Below are 18,960 nucleotides of genomic sequence, written 5' to 3' on the forward strand. Positions count from 1 at the left end.
AGGCCATGTCTACACTAGCGAGCTCATGCAGCTGTTCTATGCAGATGGGAGAGAGCTCTCCCGCCAGTGTAGTGCTGTCCACACCAGTGCTTCTGTCACATGAAACTTATGTCACTAAAAGGGGTGGTTTTTTCACACTCGAGTGACATAAGTTATACTGACAAAAGTGCTAGTGTAGAGATAGCCTTGCATTTCTCCCTTTCTCCTTAGCCTGTCCAAGATACAGGGCTTCTCTACACCAAAAAGCTGATACTAGTACATCTCTACCTCTATATAACATGAACTCGGATATAACGTGGTAAAGCTGTACTCCGGGGAGGCAGGGCTGCGCAATCTGGTGGATCAAAGCAAGTTTGATATAACGCGGTTTCACCTATAATGTGGTAAGATTTTTTGGCTCCCGAGGACAGTGTTATAGCGAGGTAGAGGTGGATAACTGGATCGATTTAAAAAAAAAATTAAAAAAAAGGAAAAAAGTCAATTTAGTTGCAGCAGTGCAGACAACCAAAGTAGATGTACTGGAACCAATTTAAAATAAAAACACTTATTCCTCCTTTAAACCACAATTTCTCTCTCACATCCTTGTCATACCTTATAATTTTTTTTGTGTCTTGCTTTTTTTATCATATCAGACTCCACTTCCCAACATGGTGTGCACCAGGGTTTGTCCCTTAGTACTATGGCTAATCAAAGTTCCTGACATTGGAACTGGAAAATGGAGAGTATTCGCCTACCAATTCTGACATCAGATAAATCTGCATTACTCCCCTTGAAGCCAATAGGGGATGGAGAAGTACTGCATGTATAACGGAGGGCAGAATTAATGCCACACACCCATTCAAATCATATGAATTACAACAAGAAGTTATGTATATATCCCTCTCTCTGTGCTTTCCAGTGGGGATTGCCTCCCTCATGGGAAAATGCATGTATAAATGGATTTTAAAAGTGCTTTCTTTGAAGAGTAGTCTACTGGAAAATGAAGGCAATGAAACCAGAGGAAAAACAGATGAAGCCACTGGAACCCATTGCAAAAAAAAAAAAAAAAAAAAAAAGTTTAGTGTTGCAGGCCCAGAATGGCTGCAATACTGGATGCCTTGCATACTTTGAGGCAAGCTAGACCTAAAATAATTTTGTTAAAAACCTTGGCTTATGCAGCACTCTGGTGGAAATTCTTGAAGTTCTGCAACAGCTTCAGATACATTTAAAAAACAGATTGTTTTATTCAATTATATAGAAAAATGAAATAAATACAGAAGCCTTTGTATTATTTGTTATTTCTTTTACTTAAGCTGTCCTCATTTTCAATATCCCAGACTGTAATCTAATTTTCAGAGTTAACCACACACAGATAAATTTGAGCAGTTTACACCAGTTAGAGCTATTGTTTCAGGCTCTCTGCATAGTCAGGCAAAGATCACTCTGCTGGTTTACACTCAACTGTCCTTTCTATGGTTTTCTTTGAAACTACGATGGGTAGAAACATTTATAAAAAGAAAATAGGAGCTAAGATTCTGGAGTACAATTCTTTGACAAGGTGTGAATTCCAGAGTTAGGGAATACACAAGGCTTTGGTAACATTCCACCTCTGCAATGGCTGTATTCCAGTGGTGGATGAGTGATCCCTTTAGTCTGAAAATATTTTACAAAGCCCTGTTCTTGAGAATGAGAGACATAACAAAATGTTATGATGTTTATCAACAGGACCTTAGTTTCTTAGCATTTTTAATCTTACAGTTAGCTGCAGTTCATGAAACAAGAGTGAATGGATTTTTTGCAAAGAATGGAATTTACCCATTTTTGTCAGTATATATATTATATACTCTTTTTTTGTGTTATCTTTTCTCAAATAGCACAGATATAAAATAAAATGGTATATACTTTAAAGATCACAGAGTCTACATAATTTTCAATTTGCTTTTAAGATTTAAGACAGCAAGCATCAAGGGATAACAACAATGTTAAGTATACGCTGCTATGCAGAGAGGCAAAGCAGGCAGAGCCGTCGCTCAGTTTTACTACATGTAATGGGAACACTGAGAAACAAAACAAAAGGAAGTGGCTGAGTGGCTAGAACAAATAATAAAATATGGTAACTCTGTACAAGTGCCTGTGTCATTTCTATTACAAAAACATAATCACCTTACTAATTTGATCTTGAAATGCTGGTTTCCTTAAAATTAAGCTTCTACCTGAGGTATATCACTTTAAAATATCTGCTGGCATAGTCAGCATGGCTCAGTTTGGAAGAGCAAGTACGGGTGCCAGACTCTCTTATTAGACCCTGGAGCCTATACCATATCATACATTTAAATACAAAATACAGTACAGAAAGATATAAAGGACCAAAGTTTTACCGTATTAACTTTTACTTACCAGGACATTTACATTAATATTCTTCTACTAATAAAATGTAAGACACACCAAAAATTTACTGGATATCTATGCAGAAGCACAGAATGACATTCTAAGTCAACAGACAACATTCAAACTTTGGCTCTGTATCCAATAATGCTTCTAGAAAATCTAACACAAATAATGCAGAGAAGTGCCTTGTTTTTAATTAATTCAATGCTATGGAGCAGAACTGAAAGCATTTCAAACTGATGGATTCCATTCACAGGACATTCTGTGGTTTCCATTCACAATTTGCCACTGGCTGGCCAAACTTTTCCCCACCAACAGCCAATGCGTCTCTCAAACTGCCCAGAGGGACCCTTCTATAAAGCAGAGGATAGTTCTCAATCTATTAAAATTAAGTCTTTTGGCTCTATTGAAACTACAAACAAGGGAACAAGTGAGGTGGCAAGTTTCTGTGATGCAGCCATGTTTTCTCCGGAAACTGGGCTGAGATCACCATTTTATTTCACATGACCATCATGACGAGCTGCCAGATGGAAATGACTTTAGGTTCCTACCAGCTAAAGACACCGTCACAGAAGTGACTTAAGGCCAAATTCTTCCCATGCATATAGGCAGGTAACTCTCTGACATAGGACAGAATTTGGCTGTACATTCCATTCCCCATCTAGTCTCTTTGCTTAATGATGGACCACGTACAAAACACCTGACACTTGGGAGCTGCCTGCAGCACACAGTGCATTACACTAAAGCAACAGAGGTATAAAAATAATTAGCAGTCTGGCATATTTATAATACTCTGCTCCAAAGCCTTCGGATATAAAGGTAGTGAACCTTCCTTCTCAATTGTGTTGACTACCACTACAATTGCTCTGTCAAAACACATAACACTAGACATGTTTGGCTCTACACGCTCCAGGAAGTGGCAATATGCAGAGGGTGTATTGTAAGTTTTATTTCCCTCCCCTCCAAAATACATGGACAATGTCAATAAAACAAGCTATTAAATTACACAAGGTTCACCACATCAGTCTCCATTATCTTATAAATTTTGTTCAGAAAAATTTCCACTTTATCGTCACCTAACCGACAGATGTCCAGGATACAGATGACATGTTGTCTGTCCAGGTCAACAGCCGCTTTTACAATTTCATCTAGAAGCCAAACACAGATAGTTCATGTGTGTGTGTGTGTATGCAGCAGAACAAATATTTAACTAGCATTTTGTTTACATGCAGTAAGCTGTACATGTTCACCTAGGATAAAAGGCTGTTACCTTTTCCGTAACTGGTGTTCTTCGAGATGTGTTGCTCATGCTCTTTCCATATTAGGTGTGTGCGCATGCCACATGCATCGGTGCCAGAAGTTTTTCCCTTGGCAGTATCTGTAGGGGACCGGCTCTGGCGCCCTCTGGAGAGGCATCTGCATGGCATGGCATAAGGGGCACAGCCAGCTTCCCCCACCCTCAGTTCCTTCTTGCTGGAAACTCCAACAGTAGGGAAGGAGGGCGGGTTGTGGAATGGACATGAGCAACCTCTAGGAGAACACTAGTTAGGGAAAAGGTAACTAACTGTCTTTTCTTCTTCGAGTGCTTGCTTATGTCCGTTCCACAACCCGCCCTCCTTCCCCACTGTCGGAGTTTCTGGCAAGAAGGAACTGAGGGTGGTGGAAGCCGGCGGTGCCCCTTATACCGTCCATTATTAGGTGACTCCAAAGCAGTACCCCTAGAGGTAGGTAAGAGTTCATGGATGTGTAGATTGCCACACAGCTCTGCCAAACCCAGAGTCGTCCCTGGCCTGCTGAGTGATGGCATAATGAGCGGTGAACGTGTGGACAGAGGATCACGTTGCAGCTCTACAGCTGTCCTGGATAGGGACGTGTACCAGGAAGACCGCTGAAGACGTCCCTTGATTGGTGCCCCCGGTGTGGCGAGTGAAGAGATCTCAGCTAAACCTGCCTCTCTAGTCCTGAGATGCGACAGCTTCGGACGGGCAAGCAATGGCGGGACATCCCTCTTGGTGGGGGAATGTGCTGCTGAGGCAGACACACACGTATAGGTCCCAATGTGGATTTTCCCCAAGACTGGGGTACTGCAGGAGCTGGTGTGGGCAGCAATGGGAGGGTCAGGATCTCCTGAGAGGCTTGAAGGGTGTTGATGGCATCTGAAGCTGGCCTGGGCCCACATCGCTATCTGGGGTTGGGGGCGAAGTATGGGATGGGCTGCACCACTCGACCTGAGCTGGGGCCTGAGTTCCCAATGGGGATGTTGAGCTGCCCGGCACAGGTTGTGGCTCACCACCAGCCCTCTTCTTTCCCTTATGAGAGGTAGAAGATTTTCCCCGCAGTCTTTTTCAGCTTCTTCACCGGAGCCGTGGAGGGGGACCGGTGCTAGCTTGTGAACAGAGATGGTGGAGCACTGCGCACAGAGGCCGTGGTGCTTGGTGTTGAGTCGGACCACTGCTCCAGTGCCAGAGTGAGTGCCGACTCCATCAGAAGCACTTCCATACAGATATCACACTCCTTCTTCGTCCTACGTTTGAAGGACTTGCAGATACGGCACTTGTCACTTATGCGCTGGTATGTGGATCACTGATGGCCATAGGCCGTTTGCAGCGATCGCAGGGCTTAAACCTGGGGACCAGGGCATGCCATCCCATTTGGGACTAACAAAAAGAGTTGAGAACTACTGCTAAGGGTAACTAAGAGTTACTAATTATGTACAACTATAATTACAGATTTTCAAAGTTCGCTAGAACTGAGAACGAAACAATGCTAGCTGAAGCAGCAGAAGTTCCAGCACCGTAACTGTTGGAAAGAAGGAACTGAGGGTGGGGGGAGCTGGCAGCGTCCCTTATACTACACCATGCGAGTGCCACTCCAGAAGGCACTAGAGCTGGTCTCCTACGGATACTGCTGAGGAAAAAACTTCCAGCACCGGTGCATGTGGCACGTTCACACACCTAATATGGAATGGACATAAGTAAGCACTCAAAGAAGAACTAGGACAATTACAAGGTAGTCCACGTCAAGAAAAATTTACTATTCAAGCAGTTTGGTGTGGGGCAAGCAAAAAGATGGACTTAATTAAAATCAAGTGTTTCTATTTCTGATGAACAATTTCCAGCATTTACATAGCACTTTACACATTTGAAGTGTGGTACAAACATTAAATCCCTCTAACATAACTGGGCAGCCAGTACATGGAGCTATAATTTAAAAGACAATTAACAGCACATAAAAACTTCAGCTTTTACTTGCTGTGAATTGCACTAGCTGAGTGCTGGCTCCTTGAAATGCCATCAGTGAAATAGGAATGAATGATTGAAGCTGTAGTGTTCCATTTATGGACCAGATTCTCGGCCAAATATTAAAATAACCTGGCCTCTCCGATAGTACAATATTGCACAAATAACTGCGGGAGCAATACAGGTAATCCAGTACTGACTCAAAGTGTGCGTAGCAGGTGCTTAGATATCTAACTTCGTAGAATCCTTCTTTACACCTGCTAACTTATGGGTGCAAAAAGGTAGGCACAGTGAAGACTGGCCTGAAAGACAGGCTTCATGTTTACAGTACCTAGTAAAGGTGTTAATTGAAAATAAACATGTATCCTATGAGAAGAGGTGCCTGATGCCTGTCTTACAAGTAGGGACCAGTATACAATATTAATGCTTACATTCAGAGATAAAAAGAAAATGATAAATGAGTAATACCAATAGTAGCAATTCTTACTTGAAAGTGGAAACGTGTCATAAAGCTTTTCATTGCTAGCAGTGTCCTGTTGACACATAGAGATGCAACTCATACAGGATAATAACGTATCATTCTGAATATCCTCTATTCGAAATAAATGAGGATCTTCAGGACAAAATATAGGTGGGAATGCAACATCTATAGCCACATCATGGTTTATCCCTGTTAAGAGGGAGAGAATTACCTTAGCAAAATACTTCACCTTCGGTTTGTAATAGTTTTATGCACACTATTTATTTCTCTTCAATAATTCTTTTACCAATTATTGCATTTAAACCCAGCTATTCCAGTCTGAACATATGCAAGCTGTCATAAGATATTCAACCGTACCCCTCGTTACCATTATCTGCTAAACAATCTCCAATAAACTAAGTTTCAATAGAAAAATATGTACACTTACACATGTATACTAATATTTGAATTGACATCATGCAGTAACAATATTTTCAGGAATGAAGGATTTTATATTTGTAGTTTCAGTATATGAAACCAATTTTTAAAGAGATTTCCTTCTCTGTCCCCATGGTGTCACTACAGGACAGAGAATTAAGGTTGCTTGGGTGCCGTAACTGAACATATCCTGTCCATAACATGTTTGGATTATTTTTTAAATGTAACCTTCCCTGAATTTCCTAGGTTTCTAATGCCTGTACTTACCCCCGAACCCTATTATTTTTTGCACTGTTAAGTTACTAATACATACTCAGCCAGAACTCCAGCTTAACAGTTTTCACCTGGAAATTTCCTTGTTTAATTATTATAAATGTAATACATGAACATGGAATAAATGCAAAGACAACAGTAACACCATGATACTATTAATGAACTGAAGCTATGGATGAACTTTAAATATTTAATATTAAATGATTGAAGACCAATTCACTCGTATACTTCGGCTGCTTTGTGCTACTTTGAAGCAGCACAAAGTAGCTTAAGTTACTAGCATGCTGCCATGATTAAGAACAATGATAGCTGGACAGGGTGGATAAAAAAAATCAATGATTAAAAAAAATTAGATTTTTCTGATTTAAATAGGTTTTTTTTGATAAAATGCTTTTTGAGGAAAAAACCTATCTACAGACCCTCTGACCACACTCCTGTCCCTGTTCTTTTATTAGTTGTCCCCTGGAATCAATTGGGGGGGGATCTGTTAGCAGTGGGCGGGCTTCCACCCGCCCAGTTCCCAGAAACCCAATAGGTACAGATATTTTAATTAAGATATCTTTGAGCTATAATATATCTCATCATGGAATAGGGATTATAAATTCTAATTCTATAGTATGAAACAATATATAGGGTATTTAGGTTAATCTTTCTATCTACTCAGTGCTCAGTCTGGAAGATACCATCAGAGATGCTTGGTTTTGCAGTTCTCAAACTGTGGATTTGTGTCTCCAGAGATAACATGCTTGTTAACAGCAAAAATGTTTTAAATAAATAAATATAGAGAGGTGAGAAATGACAGACATCAATCCTATTATCCCTCTGCAAATTTGTGCACATAGAGCTAAGGGATTGACTCTCTCTCTAAAAGTGCAAAGTTTCAAAAAGTTCAGTGAAAAGAAGATTGTTGGGGCGGAATAGATCTGGACAAGGAGAAGTCATCTGAAGATAAACGTGAGAAGAGAGCAGAGGTGAAAGTAAGCCGGTCCGGTCCGGTATGGTGTAGCGGCAAGAGCTGGTATGCCGTGCCAGACTGGACTGGCTTCTCTGGCGGTGATTTAAAGGGCCCAGGGCTCCTGCCACTGCGAGGAGCCCCCGGGCCCTTTAAATCACTGCCGGAGCGCCGGTAGCCGGGCTCGGGGGGATTTAAAGGGCCCGGAGCTCAAGCCGGCTGGAGCTCCGGGCCCTTTATTTTTCCCTGAGCCCCGCTTCTTCCGGCTGAGGCCCCGCCCCCACTCAGGACTCCAGCATACCGGTAAGTCCTTTCAGTTACTTTCACCCCTGGAAGGGAAGGACAGGCAGTAGAAACTGTTTTTGAAGCATATTCCAGAAGTTTTGAGGTCTTTCTGAGTGTAGCTTTCATTGATTTGAGATCTAAAATACCATTCTCTCAATAGAAGGGAAAACCTACAATGACAGCAGGCCATAAAAGAGACCCAATTTGGGAATATTTTAATGAAGTTCCTCTACCTGTGGGTAAGACGGGCATGCATGCAAAATGCAAACAGTGCAACAAAGAAATACAAGGCTTGCTTGCCCAAATGAAACAACATCATGAGAAGTGTTTCTTCTCAGGAGGAAACAGTGTCGAAGATGAAAGGAACATATCTGAACATGCAGGATCTTCAGGTTGGTAAACTTTTATATTTCATACTTCTTTCTTAAGGACTGCCTGTCTTCCTTCTGGATTATTCTTGAATTCTCATGTTTGAGCAAAAAATATAGCTGTTACTCTATGGTACTATCATTTTTGATGCAGTTGTGATAAAAAATAAATAGCTGAAATTGGCAGATCTTCCTTTCACAATTTCACCTTTAAAGTAGTACTGAGTGTCAGTGAATGCAATGAGTAATACTAAATGAGCAGTATGGTAATAATAATTAAATAAACTGCATTGACTTATTTTGTTTAGGAGAATCCATCCTCAACATACGGGATTCTGAAGACTATCCACCTTCGAGATCACCATCATTTTCTATAGTTTGAGAGTTATCTGCCAATGTTTCAGTCACATCATGTGTATCACATAGCCACAGTATATCACCTGTAGCAAAAAGAAAAAGAAATCTCCATCATCCAGAAACAACCATAGCTAAGTTTGTGATAAGAACCAGCAGATTACAAAAAGAGGTAATTGATGAAAAAATCGCCTAGTTTGTTTACGTAATAAACTCTTTTCCGTATGACTGAGAACCCACACTTCATTAACATGGTTCAGTCATTAAGACGAGGGTACAGTCCAGCCAACAGAGCAGATATCGCAGGCAAATTGCGAGATAAAGTGTATGAAAGAGAAATTGAAAAGTGTGCAAAAGATCTAGAGAGTAAAATTGCTAACCTGAGTCTTGATGGGTGGAGCAATGTCCACAATGATCTTCTTGTACGTGCTTGCATGACAAAAGAAGAAGGGAATGTCTTCCTTACAGGAACAATTGATATATCAGGAAATGTGCACACAGCAGAATACTTACAAGAAGTAGCAGTAAAAGCTATAACAAACTGTGGAAAAAAAATTCAAATGTCTAGTATGCAGCTTGATCACAGACAATGCTGCAAATGTTTCCAAGATGAGAAGAAATTATTTAGAAGAGAGTCCCAAGCTAATAATATACAGTTACAGTGCTCATTTGATGCACCTCCTAGCCAAAGACTTCAGTGTTCCAGAAATAAAGGCTAATGTTGAAATTGCAAAATACGTCCGCAGCTCTTCTGAAAAAAGTGTGAGAAGCCAAGCTAACTCTCCCACAAGACATGTGATGGAACTCATCAGTGGACTGTTTTGAGCATTATATCAAGAACTGGCCTAATCTGATGACAGTTTGTGAACAAAATCGTGAAAAAAACAGATGGCAAAGTTCTCAACATTGGGCTTAAGAGAAATGTTGAACACATGCTGAGTACCCTAAGCCTATTTCTGTAGCCTTGAACAAAATGCAGGGAAATAGCCGTTTTATTGCTGATGCTGTTGAAATTTGGAAGGAACTGAGTGAGATCTTAAAAAGAGAAATATGCAATGAGGGAGTTAAATTACAGGCATTAAAAAAACAAATGGGACAAGCACCATCTCCAGCTTATTTTCTTGCAAATATTCTCAATACTCGGGACCAGGGTCAAACCTTAACTGCTGAAGAAAAGGAGTTGGCTATGACATGGACATCCAGCAGTCATCCCTCCATAATGCCAACTATAATAAACTTCAGAGCTAAGGGTGAACCATTCAAGCAACATATGTTTGCTATGATGTTTTAAAGAAAGTCACACCAGTTAACCGGTGGAAATCACTTAAGCACTTGGATTCAGAGACTGTTGAAGTGATAATCTCACTTTTAACAGCAGTAGCTTCTTTTGCCGATGTAGAAAGAATATTTTCTTCCTTTGGACTAATTCATTCCAAATTGAGAAATTGTTTGGGACCTGACAAAACAGGAAGGCTTGTTTTTCTTTTCCAGATTATGAATGAACAGGAAGATGAAGGTGAAGACGACTGAGTTAGCTGCAGAAGCCAATATTTTAAGCTTCTCATGTTCACCTGGCAGACAGTCAATTTAATTTTTTTTAAAATATTTCATTTAACTATTTTAGTTAAAAACAATTAACAGAAACAAACCTGATTTAAAAAACTTGAATGTTTAACTAAATTCAAAATGCTTATTTTGTTAAAATATTATGTTTGCTGTTGAAGAAAAAAATCCAGAATACATAATGTTGTTGTTTTAGTTAAATAAAACAGTTTAAATGCCTGTCTAGTGATGGTCTCCTCCTAATACAGCATGGCAAGAAAATCCTCCAAATATTAACGATTAACCTGTTGAACTGGAGATACTGTAGTTCACCTCTCAATGACTTCATAAATATCTGCTTCAATTACCTTTGTTAAATGAAATAACCAAACAATCTTTCATTTTCTGATATAGCTGTAAAACTAAATCTGAAAAGTTTTCTAAATAAATCACTTTAAAAATGTATAGCATGTACCTTCTAAAACTGAAACCTACGTCTGTCTCTGAGTTGTGAAAAGTATGTATTAAGGTTATAACAACCAACAAGAATGCACTTTTATGTAGAAATCTATGATTAAATCAAGTCTTCCTGTCTAGTGATTTAAATCAAATCCACCTTGCAGTTGGAACCAATCCAGTTATAGGTGAGGTCAAAGTAGTACTCTTGAAACATACGTACAATTCCCTTTATACCACTGACTCATTTCAACAAACAGATCTCCACTATATGAAATAGCTGGAGAAAAAGGGTGGAGATTGGTTATTGCTGCTAGAAAGCAACTTTCAATTTCACAATTTAAGCTAAAAAAAAAAAAAAAAAAAAAAAAAAAGAGGGGGGCGAGGGGAATATTTTCCACAAAAATTTAATGCTGTTCTTCAAACTGCTATATTGAACAGTTTAAAGAGTTTGATTTTGTTCTATTTTTAAAAAAAAATGTAAAGAAACATCCAAAACCAAATTTTAACTTTCTTTAAATTAATTTTAAAATAGGTCTTAACTTAAATTACAAGGAAATTTGTAAATCAGAAAATTAATGCCGTCCTCAAAACTTGCTGTAAGTCTGGAGATTGCCTGCTTTCAGTGCAAAACTCAACTCAGACTTAACTATGGAGTTTGGAGTGATGCCTCCTTAATATTATCCTTTAAAAAAAAATCAGTTTGTACCTTTAACAAGATTGTATATAAAAAGAAACTCATTCATTTCCTAACTTAGCATAATGCCCAAATTATACTAAAGCATCCATTCAACTTCACAAAAAGTTAAACAGTTCTTTGTTAAACATTGAGAACTTACCCAGTATGGTCACTTCATAGTGCCCTGGGCCACTGGCACTTTTAAATTCATGAATTTCTTTATTTGTTCTGTATTCTTTTGGCTTGTGCACAGCTGGATGTAGATTGTATTGCTGTATAAGGAATTCTTTGTACATATAATCAAATTTACGTGGGATGCTCTCTGGGAAAACAGTGCAATAATGCAAGTGATCTATTAAGTTGTCTTTCACCATTGTCCACAGACCACTTTGCCAGGAATCATGAGAAGTTCTTCCCATCTCTTCTATTTCAGGTGCATCACTCATGCCTTCTTTGTCTGCTATTATAAATACATTAAACATTTCGTTGATCAATATGCACTGACAAAACCATACTACCTCCCCAATGTATTAGGAAAAGCAAAAATTTAATGAATAGATTAATACTTAAGTCAAATGTGAAAATATAGATGGAAAAATCAAAACAAAGAATGCATAAAACATTAAGCTAAGGCTGGACTGTTAGTAAATAAGTTGTTTCTAGCTAGAGTTTGAAGACCAGATTCATAAAAATAATTATTGGTTGGAAGGTGCAATTCATTGCTTGCTTTTGGGTGGATAAGGACCAGTCACCTTCCCAGTTACTTTGTTTCACCAACACTTGGGAAGTATAAAAATGAAACAGGCATTTTATGATGCTATGCTTTACCATCTTCTGTACAATGTATATTCATGCAATGAAGACTATTGGCTGTTAGCTTATAATAGTGGTTCTCAAACTTTTGTACTGGTGACCCCTTTCACATAGCAAGCCTTTGACTGCGACCCCTCTAATAAATTAAGAACACTTTTTTATATATTTAACATCACTATAAATGCTAGATGCAAGTCAGGGTTTGGGGTTGGAGGCTGACAGCTCATGACTCCCTCAGGTAATAACCTTAAGACCCCATGAGGCGTTCCAATCCCCAGTTTGAGAACCCCTGCCTTATAATGTATATTGTACAGAGTCCCAGCTATATAGCTAACTGTAGTCCCTGTGTCTACCATTATATGTAACCTGTGAACTAAGAATTGAAAAAAAAATCAAATAAACCATTTCCCCCAATTTTGTAGGCAAGTCCCCACTCTGTGATCTTACCACAAGGCCTATTCTGAAATGTACCCAACCTATTTTTCTCCCCCAGTTATCCCCATTTTTGTCTTGCCTTCCCCACAAATAGTTTCCCCATCCTGATACTATACTAGGAAAACTTTTATTGCTATTTCCAGTTTAGCCACATGAATTGTGTGCGCAAATTTCCCCATTACTTCACAGGAAGCACTGAAGCAGTAACGACGAAGGAGCTTTAGCTGTACTAAAGAACTGACGACACCAGGGTGTCTATGGCTAAACTGGAAATGGCAACACCCAAGCGGAAGAACGTTAAACAAGCAGAGTACATGAGCATTACTGCATTGGATGAGACAAGGAATTATAGTGAAAAGTAAAGTAAAGAAAATTGGTGGGTCAAAGAAACTGCAATAGCATTTGAGTGGTGTCTGAAGAATCTTTGTGCAGAGCATGGAGCAGGACTTATCTCACAAAACTGGAGCATATTGTAAGCGTTCACCCACCATCCTCCCCCATTCATAAACACTCTCTCACTTTACTATATGGATGATTAAGGGTGTCATACTTTAGATAGGGGGAAATTACTATTAAATATAGATGAGTCAAATGAAATTGAAAACAATGACCTCTCAAAAAGTAACTTAAACAGAAAAATGTAACTGCTTGATTATGTAACAGTTGCTTTTAACCTTTTAAATTTATGAGCAGCGCGTTATATTATCACTGGGAAAGTGTACATTATTACATATTCCATAACAATGCTGGCTGTTAGAATGTCCTCTCTTCCGTAGTGCTGCCTTATATCAGTGGTACAGTAAACAAAGAGTTAAATTTCACGCTATTGCCATTTTTAATTTTGAGCAACTAAACACCCATGTCTGGTTAGAAAGATAGCTGGCTGAAAAGAAATTCTACTGGGATATTCTGTATAATTACATTAAGAGAAGAAAGAAAAATACTGTAACTGCCATCCTCTAGAATAAGTGTGAAGACCTTATTTGCAGGATTTTGTGGTATTAAAGTTAAAAATTGCTAGGATATAAATGCCAGGATTAAATATCTCTCTCCTTCTCAAACTTCAATCATGTCTTCTCTTACTTTCCTCTCTTTATATCTTGGGGCTGTAATTTGCATGTTGTCCTATTTGCAAACACATATTTGAATCAACACAAACAGATGTGAAATTGGGACAGGACAGCATAAGTTACAGCCTTTTGCTATGGAAAAGTGAGATGCTGAAATCCATGTTTAAGAGAATGATGATATTTAAAAGGAAACAAAGTAAGTATCTAGTATCAGAGGGGTAGCCGTGTTAGTCTGGATCTGTAAAAGCAGCAAAGAATCCTGTGGCACCTTATAGACTAACAGACGTTTTGGAGCATGAGCTGTCGTGGGTGAATACCCACTTCGTCAGATGCATGCATGCAGATATAATTTGAGAAAATATCTGTTTAAAACATCTGGATTTAATTTTCAAATACAGAGGAAGAACAAGATAGGGAAATTCTAATGTGTTTAACTTAAAAACAAACAAACAAACAACAATCCAAAAGCACAAACATGTTGCTAATAAGATGTGTACCTTTCATCACCATGATTACTTGTTTGTATGTTACTACTGTGACAAAGTTCCTCCTCTACCTTGGTGGGTCCTGCGCTTATTGGCAGATTTGCTCACCTCAGTGATCTCCCCCACAGTTGGGGTCAGCTCCTCCTGTGTCTGATCAGGAGTTGGGAGTTTTGGGGGGAACCCGGGCCCGCCCTCTACTCCGGGTTCCAGCCCAGGGCCCTATGGATTTGCAGCTGTCCATAGTGCCTCTTGTAACAGCTGTGTGACAGCTACACCCCCCTGGGCTACTTCCCCAAGGCCTCCTCCAAACACTTTCTTTATCCTCACCACAGGACCTTCCTCCTGGTGTCTGATAATGCTTGTACTCCTTAGTCTTCCAGCAGCACACCCTCTCAGTCTCAGCTCCTTGTGTCTCTTGCTCCCAGCTCCTCACATGCACTTCCTCTACTCTGGCTCCACCCCATCTGACTGGAGAGAACTCCTTTTAAAACCCAGGTGCCCTGATTAGCCTGCCTTGATTGGCTGCAGGTGTTCTAATCAGCTTGTCTGCCTGAATTGGTTGTAGCAGGTTCCTGATTACTCTAGTGCAGACCCTGCTCTGGTCACTCAGGGAACAGAAAACTACTCACCCAGTGACCAGTATATTTGCCCTCTACCAGACTCCTGCACCCCACTGGCCTGGGTCTGTCACACTACCTTTCCTCAAAGTGTGATTTTCCTGCCTTTGGAAATGCTATCACATTTGGACCACTACTGCAATACCAATATCAAAAATAGAGATGAGGTCCTCTGCCTGCTTTGACCTGCTCCAGAGATGCAATGTGGACTCAAAGAAACATTAAGGATTCCTCTTACACAGTGGCATAGAGCAATACAGTTGCATTCTACCACCCAGTCAGCCCCAGCATGTGTCAAGGGGCAAAGGTGCTGATACGTAGTTGCCAGAATGGTTCCTTAGAGGCTGTTGCAGCTTGATGCAAATAAGAACAGCCCTGGGGCTTCTCTACATTGTGTTGAGGGCTGAACCAGCTCAAGGATGGTTGATGGTTAGAACAGGGGATGTAAAGGTGGTATACTACCACCTTTGTCCCCGTTTTGGGCCTGAGTGGAGAAGGTCTTTTGTAAAACACTGAAAATACTGAAATGATCATAGCCAAACAAAATATTTAGCCATATACCTCTATCGGGTTGTGAAGTGTCAGGCTCAGTCAAGATATTTTGTTCTGGAACAGAATCTTCTTGCTGAAATTCATGCAAACTATAAAGGAAAAAATATAGTTAGTTAATTCTGAAACTTTCAGGCTTCAGATAAAACTAAATGTGTGCTTTGGTGACTATGTTATAAAAAAACCTGTAACTTCTAAAGCACAAACTCCAGGTCTTGATAAGAGTTCTTTTATTGATAAAGATCACTCTGACACTGAGCTACAGAAATTAACATCTGATATAACTAGAGTCATTTTGCTCACCATAAACCTTCTCAAAGTTCAAGGCTAAATACATTTCTTGCCATGTGAATCAATGAAATCTACAGAAAAATGTTTTACATTAAGACAAGCATTTCTCGCCCTCTAGTGGAAACTTGCTGAAAACGACCTGTGGCCCTGGCAGAAACAGAGCTGAATGTCATAGACCAGTGGTTCTCAACCCACAGATGGCTTGTAGCCCAAACAGCACACAGCTGTGGCCCATGTGACATCCTCAGGGGCATACAGGTAGTATGAATAATGGGTGGATGAAGGCCACATAACACAGAGCTGCATATGCAGCCCACAATAGTAAATAGGTTGAGAAGTATGCATAGCCCATAAACAGGTTTTTATACAATTCCAGAAAGGCTCCATGGTGTGCTATTGTACTTTGATATCAGCACACGTCAGTGCCTGAAGGCACAAAGCAGCAATGAAAATCTGGGGCCAGAACATCACTTTAGAATCTAAAATGGTAAACACAAGGTTTCAAAAAAGAAATCCGTTGAATTTTACATGTTATCCTGCCATGACAGTCAGTCCAATAAAGTGAACTGGATTTTTTATTATTTCACTTAGTTGTGAAAACTAAACTAATTCTCCATCAATCATCCTTTAACTTCCTTTAAATAATTCTCTTCCCCTGGAAAAAAATATCCTAGGGAACTAAATGATATATATTGTACCACCATACTAACCTCGGCTCTTAGTTCTGTGTATTTCTTTCTCCCTTGCTTTAGCCCTCTATATTTGTTATCTAGCCAAACATCATAATCAATGTAGATGATAAACTTATGAAAAAAAACTCTTTATTTGCTATGTAAAGACCATGCCTACCTATGAGGCTAAGTTACAAACATCTATAAATCAATAGGAATAGCTATTAAAGAGAACATATGGATACATTCCTTTGTTCTTATTTATTGGGGCCCTACTTTATGATATATCTCAGTCAATACTATTTCCTTACTTTTTGAGGCTTTTAACATTTTAGACTGAGGGTTAAATACTCAAAATTTTGTACAACTAATATCTTTAATACCCTTTAATGCTATTTAAGAGTGGAAAAGAGTCTACATTAATCTTCTCAGCTTTACTTTCACTAAGGAGTTTGGAAAAAGGAAAAGAGAGGTTTAAAAAAAACAAAACAAAAACACAATACCTTCATCCTGTGGGCCAAGTATTAAAGTGATCTCATCCTGGTTTCTAAACCTGGACGCACAAGAACTCAGACTCAGAGTGCAAACTGAGCAGTTCAGTAGCTAGTTAATTGTGCAGGCAAAAAGCTACAGCTGCGCTATCCTGGTTGCCTTCTTTCATTAGCATCCTTTTGGGCAGAAAGCAACGCTGAAAGTTCATTTTCAATTACAAAAATATATTGGAAAGCAGCCATGGAAAAAACGGTTCCCTCCCTTTTTGTGCCTGTTGTTCTTCGAGATGTGTTGCTCGTGTCCATTCCATTCTAGGTGTGCGCACGTCCACGTGCGCAGCCATTGGAGATTTTTGCATTTGTGGTATCCATAGGGTTGGCTGCAGCGCCTGCCTGAATGCCGCACTCATGCGTTGGAATATCAGGCGCCGCCGGCCCTAAGCCCTCTCTGTTCCTTTTTGCTGGCAACTCCAACAGAGGGGAAGGAGGGCTGGTAATGGAATGAACATGAGCAACACATCTTGAAGAACAATAGTTACAAAAGGTAGGTAACTGATTTTTCTTCTTCGAGCCTTTGCTCATGTCGATTTCATTCTAGGTGACTCACAAGAGTGTCCGTGGAAGTGGGCTCGGAGTTCACTGTTGTGCAGCTTGCAACACTGCTCTGCCAAAGCCAGCGTCATCTCGAGCTTGCTGGTAAGTGCATAATGAGACACAAACGTGGGGCCACCACTCCCAGAAACCAGTGCCCCACACCAGCTGCTCGTCCTGTATGGCTGTGTATCTCTCAGTCCTGCCCCAGTCCCTTCCACGCAACTGTTTGCGTGACTGCATCCCCTGTCTGAGGTGTATACAGCTGCACTGCAGGAGCTTCCAATGTGGGGCGCTGGCTCTGGGAGCGGCGGCCCCATGTTCTGCTCCTTTTGTCGCTGCGGTTCCCAGGAGAACCCTGCGGTTCAACAGATACCGATTTCTCTCTGTGGATATCAAATTGTACCTGCACAGGGCTCTACAGATTGTACCCTGGGTAATGTCACAAGTATTTGATCAAGAATGGCAATCCATTGAAATTTATGTTTTTGGAGAAAAGAATAAACTCAGAACCAGCAGTTCAGATGACTGAGAATTAATATAATAGCTGCAAGAATATAGCAAGAGGTAATGAGGATGATTTTCTGCGGAATCATTTCCCTGGCTTACAAAGTTCTAGTCAGTAAGGTATTTTCCTCAATCCTGCTGTCATTGACTAATGGGAGCAAGACTGGGTCCATAAGGAAGAAGGATTACCATTTCTGAATTGGGTTGCTTATAGTTTCAGTCAGTTGCTTTTCAATGGGACTTGTACTCCTAACTCACTTAGAGTAAGATTTTAAAAAGTACCTATCTCTACAGTATATCAGTGAAATGGAACAATTAATATAATCACACTTTATTCAAAAAGGCTTACTTTTCAGCCTCTGTATGGTGTTCAATCTTTCTCTTGATTCGAATCTTTCTGGTTAACATACACGGATGTTGCTGTTGTTCCAGGGAAGCACATTGTAAATCAAGTACGGAGTTGGCTTCTTTATTTCGATGGCTCCGCTTTTTTCCTTTCGTAACACAATCTTTAGACATACCAGTGTTTTTTACAGTTGTTTGAGATGCTGACTCGACTCTACCTTCCTGTAACAACAGTTAAACAATTAAAGCTATTTCATCTTCAATTACAAAAAGGTATAAGATTGATCTCTAGTTGGTTTTCCTTCAATAACTTTATGAGGAATCAGATATCCTAGTCCAGGGGTTCCCAAACTTGGCTCGCAGCTTGCTCCAGGTAAGCCCCTGGCAGGCTGCGAGATGCTTTGTCTACCTGAGCGTCCACAGGTACGGCCACTCGCAGCTCCCAGTGGCCACGGTTCGCCATTCCTGGCCAATGGGAGCTGTGGGAAGCGGTAGCCCAGCCTACGGCTTATCCTGAACAAGCCATGAACCAAGTTTGGGAAATCTTGCCCTAGTTTCAAATCTTGTATCACCATCACAGTGTCTAGCAGATTTGCTTTATAGAAAAGCCTCTCTAATCAAGTTTAAAGAAAAAGAAAAAACATACCTCTGTCTAGAAAGTGACAGGTTACACTAAAGTAGC

General features: G+C 40.0%; 1 protein-coding gene across 2 annotated transcripts in view; it reads right to left on the reverse strand.

Annotated features, from left to right (window-relative positions):
* Positions 1-1,199: 1,199 nt before the first annotated feature.
* Positions 1,200-18,960, reverse strand: part of RADX (RPA1 related single stranded DNA binding protein, X-linked) — a 35,391-nt gene continuing 17,630 nt past the window's right edge. The window contains exons 10-14 of one of the 2 annotated variants that reach the window (XM_050964494.1): positions 18,283-18,500; positions 15,395-15,474; positions 11,574-11,870; positions 6,094-6,276; positions 1,200-3,515 (exon numbers count right to left, since the gene is read on the reverse strand). In XM_050964494.1, the coding sequence (XP_050820451.1) occupies positions 3,370-3,515; positions 6,094-6,276; positions 11,574-11,870; positions 15,395-15,474; positions 18,283-18,500 (924 nt within the window). In that variant the 3' untranslated portion in view covers positions 1,200-3,369. Of the gene's footprint in view, positions 3,516-6,093; positions 6,277-11,573; positions 11,874-15,394; positions 15,475-18,282; positions 18,501-18,960 lie in introns of both variants that reach the window. The other variant, XM_050964492.1, reaches the window with a different exon arrangement.

The sequence above is a fragment of the Gopherus flavomarginatus genome, chromosome 8, assembly GCF_025201925.1.
Source record: "Gopherus flavomarginatus isolate rGopFla2 chromosome 8, rGopFla2.mat.asm, whole genome shotgun sequence".
Taxonomy (NCBI): domain Eukaryota; kingdom Metazoa; phylum Chordata; order Testudines; family Testudinidae; genus Gopherus; species Gopherus flavomarginatus.